The sequence below is a fragment of the Anoplophora glabripennis genome, unplaced genomic scaffold, assembly GCF_000390285.2.
Source record: "Anoplophora glabripennis isolate ALB-LARVAE unplaced genomic scaffold, Agla_2.0 scaffold976, whole genome shotgun sequence".
Taxonomy (NCBI): Eukaryota; Metazoa; Arthropoda; class Insecta; order Coleoptera; family Cerambycidae; genus Anoplophora; species Anoplophora glabripennis.
In genome coordinates, this window is record NW_019417092.1 from 20,324 (window position 1) to 35,086 (window position 14,763).

Below are 14,763 nucleotides of genomic sequence, written 5' to 3' on the forward strand. Positions count from 1 at the left end.
TTACCATTGACTTAACAACTTATCTGTGTACGCCATTGCTGCTTGACCAACGACAAAAAGAGCAATAATGAGCAGAAGAACCAGAATTCCACCAGTGTACTTGTAGTATCGATAGTATACACTTAACTTTACTTTTCCTGATTTCTTCTCTTCATGATATAAATCTTTTACTTTTTGGTTTATACCATTTCCCTGCAATAGCAGCGCGCTTTCATCATCTTCGTGTTTTTCTAAATGAACAAGGTCTTCATCTTTTTCACCTTCAAAGTAATCAAAGTCGACATCATCAATATAATAAGTAATTCTTTTATCCAAAGTTTCCTTTTGTTTATCTATAGATAAAGTGGTTCCATTATCGACGTATAAAACATTCCTTCCATAAACTTGCTTGATGTGATTAATGTTATGGGTCACTAATATAACAATCTTGTCTTTCAAAAATCCTTTTATGCAGTTTTTAAAAACAAACATGTTAACGTGTGTATCCACGGCGGACAAGCAGTCATCTAATAAATAAATGTCGCTCTCTTTATAAACAGCTCTAGCTAAATTTATTCTAGCTTGTTGTCCTTTACTTAAATTTACTCCTCTGTCTCCAACTACGGTTTGATCTCCTTGTTCAAACTGATTTATGTCTAGAGTTAACGCACACACGTGCAGTACCTCTTGGTACCTCCTCTCATTGTAAGGTTGCCCGAATAATATATTTTGTTTAATAGTCGACGGGAACAGCCAGGGTTCTTGAGAGGCGTAAGAAATTGTACCTTCAACTAGCAACTGTCCTTTGGTAATGGGATACTCTTTCATAATTACCTTCAGTATGGCACTTTTTCCACTTCCTACATTGCCAGATATTAGGTGCAAGCCTTTATTTACAGAGAGAGATGCATCTTGTAGTACCACTGCATCTTTTAACTTGACTGAAACGTTTCTTAGAAGCACCTTCGGCTCAGATACGTTTCTCGTTTGTTGATTATCCTTCAACTCTTCACTGTTAAGGAATTTCTGTATCCTTTTCATAGATGCGTATAACTCAGCAGTCTGTGCTATACCAAATGGTATGGAGACTGTTATATATGAATTGAGTTGGGAGTAAGAATGTTGGACAAAGTACACTATTTCTGCTGTGAGCAAATGTCCAGTCCATAGGTACGTCATTATTAAAAGATATATTGACACTCTTGAGACGAGGTTACCTATGATCAGTATTAAGCTCTTCAAATAAAATATAACAGCCAAAGTGTTTGCTTCCTTTCTGAAAAAAGAAGAAAAATTAGTATTATAACAGTTTGAAGTATTTAAAAATCCATCATTATTGTGGAGGTTCATTTGACATACTTGTACACCGATATAACAGGTGATTTTTTTAAAAAGTATCGACGAGTGAATTTGCTAGTTTACATATATTGTGCAAGAATATCCAGAATAGATTTTTGGGTCAGTTTTTGAAAAGAACTCAGATTTGCGGAAAAAAATACAGCGGTCAAAAAAAAGACAACTTTTTTTACGATTTTGTAAGGTTATGAATATTGTAAAGAAAAATTCGAAAAAAAATTTTTTCCAAGAAAATAATTTTTTATATTATTTTTTATATTTTTCAGTATTTGTTTAAACAAAAATATGAATTTGTATTGTACAAAACATTTTAAATTTAACACAATGAATAAAAGATGTAAAATTTATTGTTTAACTCATTTTTAGAAAAACTGAGTTTAATTCGAATCACGAAAAAAAACGCAGTTCTTGAAGGTTTCTTTGGGATACTTAAAAAATTCGAAAATATCTTTGGTCTATTCATTACTTAAAAAGTTATATCAAGTTTAGAGAAAAACAGGCTGTTACAAATTCGCTTCTCACTACAGGGATCTCGAAAACGGTAAGAGTTACAAACTAGCTTAAATGGGGGCAAAGTTGCGTAATCCGGGGACCAACATTATGCCTCTAAAAAATCTAGGCTAACAAGATTAATTTTCGAAATATTCGAAAAAAAAATGAAATTTTGGAAATCCCTTTTTGTTTCATTTCAGCCTTGTTTGAGGTAATATTGAAAAAAGAACTCTTCCTCATGGCCACATTTTGCTACTTTTTACTTTTTCTTGAATCAAGTTTCTTGCATTAAAAAAAAGTATATCATAAAAGGATCTTATACGAGTACAGTTGTATAGAGGATACTCTGAAGTTTTCAAAATCCTGCCTAGTTATTCATGACGATCATTAGTTCCCTAGTAATTAATTATCAAAGCCGAAATGCATTTTTGCTTTGAACGACGGTAATGGTATTTGTATTTCATTTTGTGTCAAGGTGTTAGGTTTCATGAGAAGATTCTTTTTACGGTCGAGGCTTGTTTCACTAGAAGAGGGATCACAACTTTGCATAATTTCCATGAATATTCGGATGAAAATCCACATGCAATAATTCCTCGCCATTTTCAAAATGAATTTAAAATAAACGTGTAGGCTGGTATTGTCGGACGTTATTCAATCGAGCCAGTTATTCTATACCAAACCGGCTGAATGGCGAAAACTATTTATTTATTTTTTTACAAAATACTCTCCCTAGGCTACTCGAGGATTTACCTTTGCAATTAAGACGTCAAATGTGGTTTATGCACGATGGTGTTCCACTGCATTTCAGTGCTAATGTACGAGACTTGAACCAGCAGTTCCCTAATAGATGGATAGGACGAGAAAACAATTATTGCCAGAAAATTGGCCACCAACATCACCAGATCTGAATAAATGTGATTTCTTTCTCTGGGGGGCTTGAAAGGAATTTATTTTACACCGGTTATATCTGAAGCAAATTTATGGAATCGTATAAATAATAAATGCAACGCCATAAAAATTGATCCACAGTTATAGCGCAGAGTATACTTTAATTTTCGGCGAAGGGTAAATTTATGTATTAGATAAAATGCTGGCCATTTTCAACAGTTATTATAGTGCTATATGACGATATCGGTAGTTCCTGTGGTTAAAGTTTTGTTTGTAAGGTTCCTCTTTTTAATTTGTTAAAAGTAAAATAAAGAATCTAATTTAATGAAATTGCTTTTTCTTGATACTTTTTGTAAACGTAAAAAATGACACATGAAATCTTAGCCTACTAGTTGTAAAACTGCATACTTTACTTTTTGTCCGATCCGTAATTTTTTCGAATTTTTTAAATTAAATTTGCTGTAATACTGTAAAATATCGATATCATTTTAAGGGCGCCCTACCCCTAGTCCGACCCTTATTGGGCTTCCAACAAATTCATATTTTTACCAATTAAAGATAATGTGGATACACATGTCCGCAAGTAACCCATTACGTCAAGAACGCCAGCCTGACACCGCGCGCCGCCCGGACCGGTCTACCCGTTGCATGCGACAAGAAACAATGGGATATGGTTCCCGGAAGAACATCACTGCAGATTGGCGCCACGAACCAGATACTTATACCTGCAAACGACTCCACATCAAGACGACTCTTCAGCGAACGCTCGCCCCAACAACATATATTTTTCTTTATAGGTACTTAGTTTTTAATAAAAATACTTTTATTTATCGTTGAGAGAGAGTTTTATTTTGCTGTACACTGAAAGCAACCCTCAATTACAATAACTGCAAATCATATACCAAATTTGGTTGCTGTATGTTAAGGCATTGCTGAAATATTGTTTTTCAAAATTTAACACTCATCTTTAGAGGTCAAAATATCTTCAAGGGTACATCCCAGAAAAAAATGTTACGTAACAAATCGGCATATTTTAAGATCCTGTACACATGCCTGCTCTGTGTCGGTAGAGTTATGAAACACCCTGCATACAGCTCTTGAAGAGCTCAAACTAAAAGACTGACAGATGGAAGTGTCAAAAAAATATTGAGGTCCGTGGACCTTTTCAAAAGAAAAGGTAAGGTATGTACTGAAATCTTGAAAAGTAAAACATGTAGAACAAAAGTAAACACAAAAATAAAATCCTTGGTGTTCTGTTTATTCATTGTTACCATTTAAATTTACTCAAATAAAATAATAACTAAAAAAAGCGTTTGTAAAACATGCGTTTGCTGTTATCCTAACCCCACATTTTAGGAATTATTTTCACGTACCTACTTACAGGGCCGTCTCTAAGGTTTCGGCCGCCCTGGGCTAATTGCCTTAAACGCACACTCCCCCCCCCCCCCCTTTGTAGGTGTTAAAACACAGTTCTAACACCTACAAATCCAAAATATAAAACTTTAAGGGCCCAAGATAAAACTACTGAGCCAAGACAGAAGCAAAATCATTTAATAAATATCAAGATTTGCTTAGAATTTATATAATTTACAGGCCTGGCCTAAAACAATAAAAAATTGTTCTGTTTATTCTGTAGGTATTGGCAAAGCTACAATGCATGTAGGCACAATGGATCCTGTCATGTCTTATTTATTAGTTTATACCTTTTTTTTTGAGAAAAGGCAAAGACACCAGACGTCACACGTGTATGTCAGATGTTGACCATAAATAAGGGATTTCTATTCATTCACGAAAAAATTTGAGTGATGTTCAGGTCAATACCAATAAAATAACTTTTTTACTGTTTTACCTCCAAATTTGTTCCCTTAGGAGATAAGGAGATATGTTATATTTTATTTGTGATTGTACTGGTTGTAGTATAAATAAATTTAGAATTAAAGCAAAACATAAAATTTCGTTTGTAGGTTGAAGTTTGAATTTCGAATATATTTTTGCAATAATTATAAATCATTTGGCTAAATTTCAATGTGTATAAAACGTACATATATGTACAGGGTGATCCCGAATAATGTGCAAAAAATTTGAGGGTCAATTGTTTAAACACTTTTAATAGGGGTCCTTCATATACAATTTTTTGATTTAAGGCCTCTTAGTTACGACCCCTTAAAAGGGGGTGAAATGTGTAAAGTTTTTTTTATGTATTTCCAAACAGTTTGAAATTTAGAACGTGAAATTATTCATGATATGCAGGCTGATAAAGCTTCTTCTAGTCGAGTATTTTTTATCGTCCTCGTCCTATTATAAGACGTTGAAATGAACTACCCCCTGCACATTTTTTATTAGATTCTTTTTTAAGTACATATTTTCGATAAAAAAAAACTTTTGAACGCTTATTAGGAATGTTCTTGCCTCTTTGAATTTTTTGTCATAAAGTAGAAAATTATGGGCAACTACTAGATGTGCAAAATCAAATGAGATTGAAAAGAAGACTATATGTGTATGATCCTGAACTTAATTTTTTTACTCAAAACGTGTAATAGGTAGGTACTAGGTACTCAAAAAATTCAAAGCGGGAGAGTATTTCTCTATGACATCCACTTTATGCGCAATAAACAGTATAATAAATGTCTATTCAGTGTGAGCGAGACAGAGACACTGAGAGTGAGATAAGAACTGAGAGCACATTATGTGCATCTTAGCACTAAGCACTGGCACTGGCCGCCTGGGACGCGGCAGTTGACTTTAACACGTACATTAGAGCTGTTTTAATATCTCATGGACCGCGAAATGCGCGAAAGGCGTGGCGTATCCGCATAATTCTTCTAATAAGCACGTTGTGAAAACATTGACTCAGAACTAGACCATGTGCATTCTTACAAGTAGAAATGAACTAAGGCGCACGGGCATCAATAAAGTGAACTGACGAACGTTCGTTATACGGGTGTAACGTAAAGGTTGGAAATAAATGAAACGGCGGATTTTTTATTTTAAAAAATAAATATTTATCATATAAAGTTATGCTCTACGGGTTTTCTTTTCCAAGCTACAGGACGCTAAAAAATTTCAAAAAATTTAGTTTTTTAATATCATTTTCAATGCAAAAGTCTTTTTTCAATGCCTGTTTGACCATATTCGGTGGCTGAGTCAAAGCATATTTCATAATGTTTTTGTTACTTTTATTTTCCTATGTTAGCGGGAAAAAATGGTAATTACAAAAGTTCTATTTACGGAAAAATTACAAGAGCTACAAATAAAACGCAAGAGGGTAATTTTGTTTAAAATAAAAATTGGATCATGAAAAAATATTTAAAAAATGTTTTTACCAGTGGCGTACAACAATTTTCTTCGAAAAACCTTACTTTACAATCCGTACGCACGCCACTCAGTAACTTACAAAGTCAATCTTTTTCCTGTTACTAGGGGATTATCAAATTAAGCTAAGGCTAAAATTTCGTTCCATTATCTTATAATGTTCGAAAGTTATTGGAGAAATACTAAAATTTTTGAAACTTTTTAGCGCCCTGTAGCTTGGAAAAGAAAACCCGTAGAGCATAATTTCATATGAGAAAAATTTATTTTTTGAACCAAAAAATCCACCGTTTAATTTATTTCCAACCTTTACGTTACACCCAGTAAGTATATATTTTTATTGCTTAAATTAAAATAATAAAGAATAGGGCATTTTATTATGATATGTAATTTGTATTTACATAATAATTGTAGATATACAAAAAAATTATAACGGTTAACAACCCAAGTCATCATCATTATCATCATTATCTGAGGAATTAAAGAAATCACTTTCATCACTATCATTATCGTCTATGCGTATTATAAGTTCATTGACTTCGTCAATGAAATGTTCGCGGCTAATATATTCTTCTTCTACTTTTTCCACATGTTGACAGACATTGTTCCATACATCATTTGTGACATTTGCCAATTTTTCTTCTGCTAATCTCCAAACATCGTCCATTTTAAATGTCGTATTGCATATTCCTACTTCATTCTTAACGATTGCCCATATTTTTTCTATTGGATTCAATTCAGGATGATACGGTGGTAATCTCAGCACAATATGGCCATGTGTGGCTAATAATCTATCCATTATAGTAACACTATTTTGTGGTTTATTAAGTTTTATTTTTGCATATAGTTCAGGTTTAGTTTCTTTGTCTCCAAAAACAATACCACGTTCTCTGAGCCAGTGTTGCATATCTGCTTTCAGCCAGTTAGAAGTTGGATTAGGCTCTACCAGCACATTATGATACGATGCATTATCGACTACTAAAACTGAATTGGGATCCAAATTAGGAATTAATTTTTCCTCCAGCCATTTAAAATAGTTTTTTTGATTCATATCATCGTGGTAGTCTCCTGTTTTTAAACCAGATTTAAAAATCAGTCCGGCATTAGGAACAAATCCTTTTTTACTTCCAGCATGGACAACAATTAGACGTTTTCCTTTGGCTACAGGTGATTTTAAACAATTCATTGTACCATCGTCCCAAGTTTTTGCCACAGTATGACTACTGTGGATGTATGTTTCATCACTATACACAATATTTTGCCCTAAAAAAACAATTCTTAAAACAAGTGGCCGAAAAATAGTAGTAATTAATAAATAACAATAATTTTTATTTTTCAGTTACATTTTGAACATGAAATTATAAAATGCAAAACCAATATACCTTCTTCTTTATATTGTTTTAATTTCCTTAAATATTCTGTGCGTTTTAATCGTATGTCCGTTGTTTCGCATAATGCTTTTCTATTATCTTGACTTTTCTTCCAACGAAATCCCAGTTTATGAATTATTTTTCTAAAACTTGAAATTTTTCCAATTAAATTCAAATCATTTTTTACAGCATCAAACAAGGCTTTCATAGTTACACGTCGCTTATAAATAGCTGCGAATCTATAAACTTCGGTTCGAATTATTTCTTCATCAAACTTATCTAGGGTTGTTCTAGGACTTGGTTTGTTTATTTTCTTCCTAGGCGACGACAGACTAGCAGACGGACTAGCTTCATGTTCACGTATTATTCTTTTGATCGTACTTAATGAAACACCTGTAGCCTTGGCTACCCGGACCTGAAGCTGTTCTAACTTAAAAGGATTTTTATTTTCTTTTTCTTTTTTCATAAATTCATAAACGTTGTAAACTATCTGACGTCCTTGACTGTGCACAACTTTCTTATTGTTTTTAGACCTATTAAAAAATTAAAATCCAATTAAACATTTGTTTATGCAGGTCTGAATTTAGAATAATAATAATTTACCACTAAATGTATACATACATTTCTTAAAATGATTCACTTATATGTTTTAACTATCAGTTTAAAACTGGGAATAAAATTTGTAATCGGATTGTTTACGCTACGAGAATAATAGGTGTAATGTTTTTAGGACGTAGAATAATTTAGGCGACGGTCGGAATTATGTTTCTGCGCATATGAAGGTCAAAGCCCATAAGATTTTAAAACAACTCTACCACGAGATGTATTTGGCCGCCCTCCAAAAAATGGCCGCCCTGGGCGGCTGCCCGCCCGCCCGGGCGCTTAAGACGGCCCTGCCTACTTATAAATAAAAGTAAACAATTTTATATGTAGGATTAAGCAAGTAATAAGCAAGTGTTATAAGAATATTTACATGTGGAATTATATATAAAAAAGTTAGTATTTTTGTAGATTTCAGTACCTAAAACCTTGATGGTTTGATCGTTTTTTGCACCTGTTTATTCGTTTTACTGCGGCGTCTTTGAAAATACCCAGACGGCATGACATAACATTCCTATTATTTGATAAGCTTTAGATTATTCAGTTATTAAATGTTTGAAATTATTTGTCTTTGCGGAAAACACTATTTGAAGAATATGGCGCCCTTAAGAAATAATGTGAAAAAACTTACTTCCTGTACTCGTTGATAGTTTTCTCAAAATAGTTCTCCCACGTATACATTTTAATAATTTTTATAGCAGAAAATGCCTCCTTAGTCACTTGTAGCCTATCATCCGTTTTCTTTGCGGATTTTAGTCTGTTATTACTATTTTTCTGACCAATATACACTGCAAAAACACACTTGAAATTTATACTCACTAAACCTTTCCATCACATACCTTGCAGAGGAATTATTAGAACGAAGAATCCAACTCCGGCCAAGACAGACCATCCGATTCGAATGTAAATTAGATAAGTAATGAGTATCGTCTGAATAACACCGATCCAGACGTCGTTGAGAAATGTAAGAGCTCCCTCGAAAGCACCCACATCTTTGGTGATCAGTGTCACGATATTTCCCATGGTTATATCAGAAAACGCTGATGGTTTCAATTTTAGTGCCTTTCTATAAATCAGCGATGAAAAAGAGGTCCTTACAAGAAGCCCGTATTCGATTATGTACTGTATGTAGTTGTGATTATATACAGTACTCAATATGTTCAAGCCTATCACTACAGCTGCATATTTGTAGAGTTCATTCCTTGATATATCTGTCTGGCCTGGCGTGAAGTAAGCCACGAGTTTTGAAAAAGCCAATGGTTGAATTAATCTAAACATTTGTTGAAAAAGGTTACAGTAAGTAATTTAATTGTATTTTGATCATTAGATGCTTTTGGTTTCGCATTGAACAATATTTAAAACAAAAAGCACCCGTAGAAATTCTAGAATGAGAATGAAATTTGTGCTATAAATTAATATTAAACCACCAAAAATCACTAAAGTTAGCCAATAAATTAGAACCAGTCCCATAGTCTGCAATTTACTGACCAACTGTTTGAAGCTATGAAATTTACCACAATTCTTGTATTAGATGTTGCAACTTGGTTAATTTGTTGGACAAATTATTGAATCACAAATTCACAAATGTACAACAGATTTAAGAGAAAAACAACTCTTAAATCAACCAGCTCTTAAAAAAACCATACAAACACTATAAACTGATTAGTTGGGCTTAATATTAACCAGTTATATTGATTTATATACAGGGTAGCCCATCGAAAACGTACCGCAAGGCATTACAGGGTAGTAATGAACTTTTCGGCAAAATCCAAAAACAGGTAAAGTTTGCTTCTGAGGGGGACAACTTTTGGCGCAAAAAGCATAGCAAAATCTTCAACCCCCTAAGTGGGGGTGCCATCCCCCAAATTTTTTTAAATGGGAATGGGGGTCAAGTGGGGGGTCATTAGAAAGGGCTTTTAATTCTCTATACATCGATTCTTACTTTTTGAAAATCGATCCATTATTTTAGAAAATATGCAGCTTTGAAAATACGAACAATATTTTTGACGAGAAATGCGAAAATCGATTTAATTTTACTTCAAAACTTACGGTATTAGCTTGGTAAATTCCTTCAAAAGAATTCGCTTTTTTTTTTCTGATTTGCGAATTCTTTAGCCTGATTTTGGTGAGCAAAAAATTGTCCGCTTTTTGTTTCGTATTTAGATAGGCCACAAGAAGTTGCTAGATAACTGTCTTGTGACTTGTAGTTGAAGAGTACCAATACTGCCGAGTCTTTTAAATTGATTAATTATGGTGTACTCAATTCCAGAAAGAGTAGAAATTATTGAGCTTTTTTTCAAAAACAATGAATGCGGAAATCGGGTCGCCGAACTGTTCAACCAACGGCATCCTGAGAAACATGCGTCTGGAAAAATTGTTCGCGAATTGGTGGCCAAATTTCGCGAAACTGGCTCCGTTCATAACAAAAAGAGGCAGGTTGAAAATCCGGTACTAAATGAACCTACGGAAATAGCGGTATTGGGGCAAGTGGCAATGGATAGTACGCTGAGTACAATGCAATTGGCTACTGCGACAGGAGTGAGTCGTACAAGTGTCCAACGAATATTAAAAAAATACAAATTCCATCCTTATAAGATTCGGCTAGTGCAAGAGCTAAATGAAGACGATTTTGATCGTCGTTTGCAATTTTGCGAAATAATGACTGAACGAGCGATAAACGATAATTTCCTCTTTAATGTGTGTTTTTCGGACGAGTGTACGTTCTTCTTGAATGGTTTAGTGAATCGCCATAATTGTCGTTACTGGGCTGATACCAATCCAAGGATTTTCCATGAGACACACTCCCAACACCCCCAGAAGTTGAATGTATGGGCAGGTATTTTTGGAAATTCCATTGTAGGTCCTTTTTTCCTTCCTGGAAATTTGACAGGCGATATGTACTTGGATTTACTACAAAATGTCATCGACCCAGCTCTAACAAATATCATAGAGGACGACCCTGCTTACAATGAACACGAACTGATTTTCCAGCAAGACGGAGCTCCTCCACATTACTCGCTCAATGTGCGCAATTACCTAAATGAGACGTTTCCAGGACGCTGGATAGGACGAAGAGGTGCAATTGAGTGGCCCCCTCGGTCACCCGACTTAAATCCTTTAGATTTCTTTCTCTGGGGGCACATTAAAAGCAAAGTTTACAGCACTCCACCTGATACCTTGGAAGATCTGCGAGGACGAATCATTAATGTATGTCGCGAAGTAACACCGCAAGTGCTCCAGAATGTTCGACAACGGTTTGAAGACAACCTGTATCATTGTATGCAAGTTGGCGGACAACATTTTCAGCATTTACTTGACTAATACCGTAAGTTTTGAAGTAAAATTAAATCGATTTTCGCATTTCTCGTCAAAAATATTGTTCGTATTTTCAAAGCTGCATATTTTCTAAAATAATGAATCGATTTTAAAAAAGTAAGAATCGATGTATAGAGAATTAAAAGCTCTTTCTAATGACTCCGCACTTGACCCCCATTCCCATTTGAAAAAATTTAGGAGATAGCACCCCCACTTAGGGGGTTGAAGATTTTAGTATGCTTTTTGAGCCAAAAGTTGTCCCCCTCAGAAACAAATTTGACCTGTTTTTGGATTTTTTCGGAAAGTTCTTTACTACCCTGTAATGCCTTGCGGTACGTTTTCGATGGGCTACCCTGTATAAGTATTCTACTTACATTAAACTAGTCTTCACGCATAACTGAATAAATCCTATAAACAAATATTTTTTCGCAAAACAAGAAATTAAAACTCTTATCACAGACGCCTCATTCCCTTTCTTTTTTCGTTCCAACTCCCAGTAATCTTCCAAATTGTCTCCCAGCTTCTTTGAGGAGAATTTGGGTATGACTTCGTATACATCTTCATCGTCTAAGGGTTTTCTTCTGCCTTTCTTAAATATGGGATATGTATAACTAAAAAAAAAAACAAACAAAGAGTAGCATAGCATCAATATATATTTGAGTAATATACAGGGTGTCCCAGAATAACGTGTACAACGGAGGACCACATTTTCGTGGATTCAAAATAGGCAGTAGGCTAATTCACCTACATCCGAAATCGCTCGTTTGGTCGCTAGATGGCTTCAAAGTTCGTGAAAATATTTTGAATTTTGTAAATAACTCGAATACGTATTAATTTTGATTATTTTTGGGGTGTGGTTTTGCTTTCAATCTACACATATTGGTGTTATACAGAGTGTTTTTTTAAACCTGCAACTCCTACAAAATTAATGTATGGTGATAATATCCGTTCATAAGTTTTCCCTCTTTCGGGCAATAATGACAACTATCTTTTATCTGATAGGTTATACGATTTGGAAGTTTTTGGGCCTCTAGAATTTTGATTAAATGAACGGTTTGGGTACAAAAAATATTTTTTAAATATCTACATTATCGTGCCACCCATATTATAATGGTTAACAAAGTATTACAAGGCACTGATTTTGTAGGTTGACTGTAATTTCAGTCTGATCTTTAACTCATTGTACCTAACAATTCTTAGTGAGTGTTTACGACGATGAGATATACCACCTCTTACTTCATTTTTCGGTATGGATACACACACATACTACGAATTAGAATTATTTACAATAAGCCTAATTTTAGTCAAAAAATTAGAAAAAAAAATCAAATACAACGCATTGATAGCATTATTATTGACCCTGTTATTCTACTCAATAGACTGAATGACGAATTTTGTTTAGAATTTTTGCAAAACACTTTATCCGAGTTATTGGAAGGTGTACCGTTATTGCTCAGAGCTAATATGTGGTTTATGCATGATGGAACTACACCACGTTTCACTGTCAATACCCGCAGTATCTGAACCAAAGATTCCCTCGTCGATAGATCGGTAGAGGGGATAATGTTCCTGTTATCTGGCCTGTTCGTTCACCAAACTTAACACCTTGCGACTATTATCTTTAGGGTACTTTGAAAAATTGTCCACAAAAACTGCAATTAGTGTCCTTTAACTTTCTTCGCTTAATTAACCATTGCTGTAGAAACAACGGTAGTCACTTTGAACAGTTTTTAAAATAAGTTGCACTAAATCTAATAACATCAACTTTGTTCCTTTTATCTCCAGCATTTTTTATTGTATTTGATTGTTTTTACTAATTATCTCAATAAAATTATTAGGCACGTTGAAAATAATTCGTCGTATGTGTGTGTGTATCCATATCGAAGTAACTTGTGGTATATCTTATCGTAGTATACTCATTAAGAATTGGCAGGTACAATGACTTAAAGCTCAAACTGAAATTACAGTCAATCTACAAAATCAGTGTCTCCTAGCACTATAAAGTTGTAAGTTAAAAAAGACACTCTGTATAACACCAACATGTGTAGATTGAAAGCAAAAGTCCACACCCCAAAAATAATCGAAATCGATTAATACGTATTCGAGTTATTTACAAAATTCAAACAATTTTCACGAACTTTGAGGCCATCTAGCGGCCAAACGAAGAGATACTTAAATATTATACAGGGTGTTTCACCACGAACTCCATTGATGAATATTTGGGAAACCGCTTTAAAGATTTTTTTGAAATAGCGGTGATGTGATATGGGCCGTGGGGCCTACCAAGTTAAAATATTTTCAAGGTCATCGTCAATTTCTTATTTTAAATGGAACCGCCTGTATATTATTGCATTTTTGGAAAGAGCATTCATTTTTAAATTAAAAACATATAGCACACTTCATACTTATTGTTAGATTTGACCGTTTCTGAGATTTTTAGGCAAAATCGATAAATGCAGACTGTCAGCAAAATTTAGTTTTCCCGAAAACACGGGTTTAATTTTTTGTGCGAACATTTTGTAGAGGAAGACCTAATTTATCGGATTTGACATGAAAATTTTCCAATTTTTATACAACGTGGAAAACTCGAAATTTCATTTTTTTAACGTAATCGCATTCTGCACTAAAATTGAGTGTAACTTTGTTAAAGTTTCCCTATACCTAAACCCAATCGTTTTCATTTTATTTAAGAATAAACATTTCTCTTTTTTTCCATTTGTTTCGCACAATTTAGGTTAGCCGTACAGGTAAGTAACAATCAACATGCCAATTGTCACCTTTAAAAATGTCAGAGACTATTCTGTAACGATCGATAATTACAACATTTCCCAGCGACATTTCAAAATGACTTTTTTGAAATTATGTTTCTTTCACTGTATAATCAAATACCAACTAATTTCATTATCACAATTTTTATAATACAAATGCCTCAGTTGGAAGAACATTTTGATCCAAATTGTAATTTTATTCTTTTACCAAATACATGGCGAGTGAATCACAAAATTTTGAAATAATTTTCACAAAATTAATGTCTTCAACTTTTGTTGCAACTTTTTTTTAGTTTAAGAGAAAAATTCGATTTGATTAGATGATAGAAGGAACCGCTCCTAACTGCAAATATCTTGGAAAGACACTTTGGAAATAATTTCACACGAAAAATGTAAAAATAACTGAAGGCTCTGACAACAAGGTTTATACAATTTTAGTAAATTTATTTGTGTTCGTCTCGAAAAGAGAATTTTCAGCTACAATAATCCTAGTTTTTACGCAAAGTTAAAAATGTACGTTTAAGTATCACGTTTACTAATTAAATACCTTGTAAAGTTAATACAAAATAAACTAAATAATTTCTGGAGATTTAAAATATTGACTGAAGCTTGAAATTTTCTCTAAACGACTGTTATAAATTAATCTACTTTTAATATTTTAATGAAATAATAAGTGTTCTCGTTAA

The 14,763-nt window shown here is 33.7% G+C and overlaps 1 protein-coding gene across 3 annotated transcripts in view; it reads right to left on the bottom strand.

Annotated features, from left to right (window-relative positions):
• The window catches only part of LOC108913366 (probable multidrug resistance-associated protein lethal(2)03659), a 26,083-nt gene continuing 11,320 nt past the window's right edge, over positions 1 to 14,763 (bottom strand). For all 3 annotated transcript variants that reach the window (XM_023455915.1, XM_023455913.1, XM_023455914.1), the window contains exons 3-6: positions 11,684 to 11,920; positions 8,834 to 9,264; positions 8,626 to 8,782; positions 1 to 1,255 (exon numbers count right to left, since the gene is read on the bottom strand). In XM_023455915.1, the coding sequence (XP_023311683.1) occupies positions 1 to 1,255; positions 8,626 to 8,782; positions 8,834 to 9,264; positions 11,684 to 11,920 (2,080 nt within the window). The remainder of the gene's footprint in view (positions 1,256 to 8,625; positions 8,783 to 8,833; positions 9,265 to 11,683; positions 11,921 to 14,763) is intronic.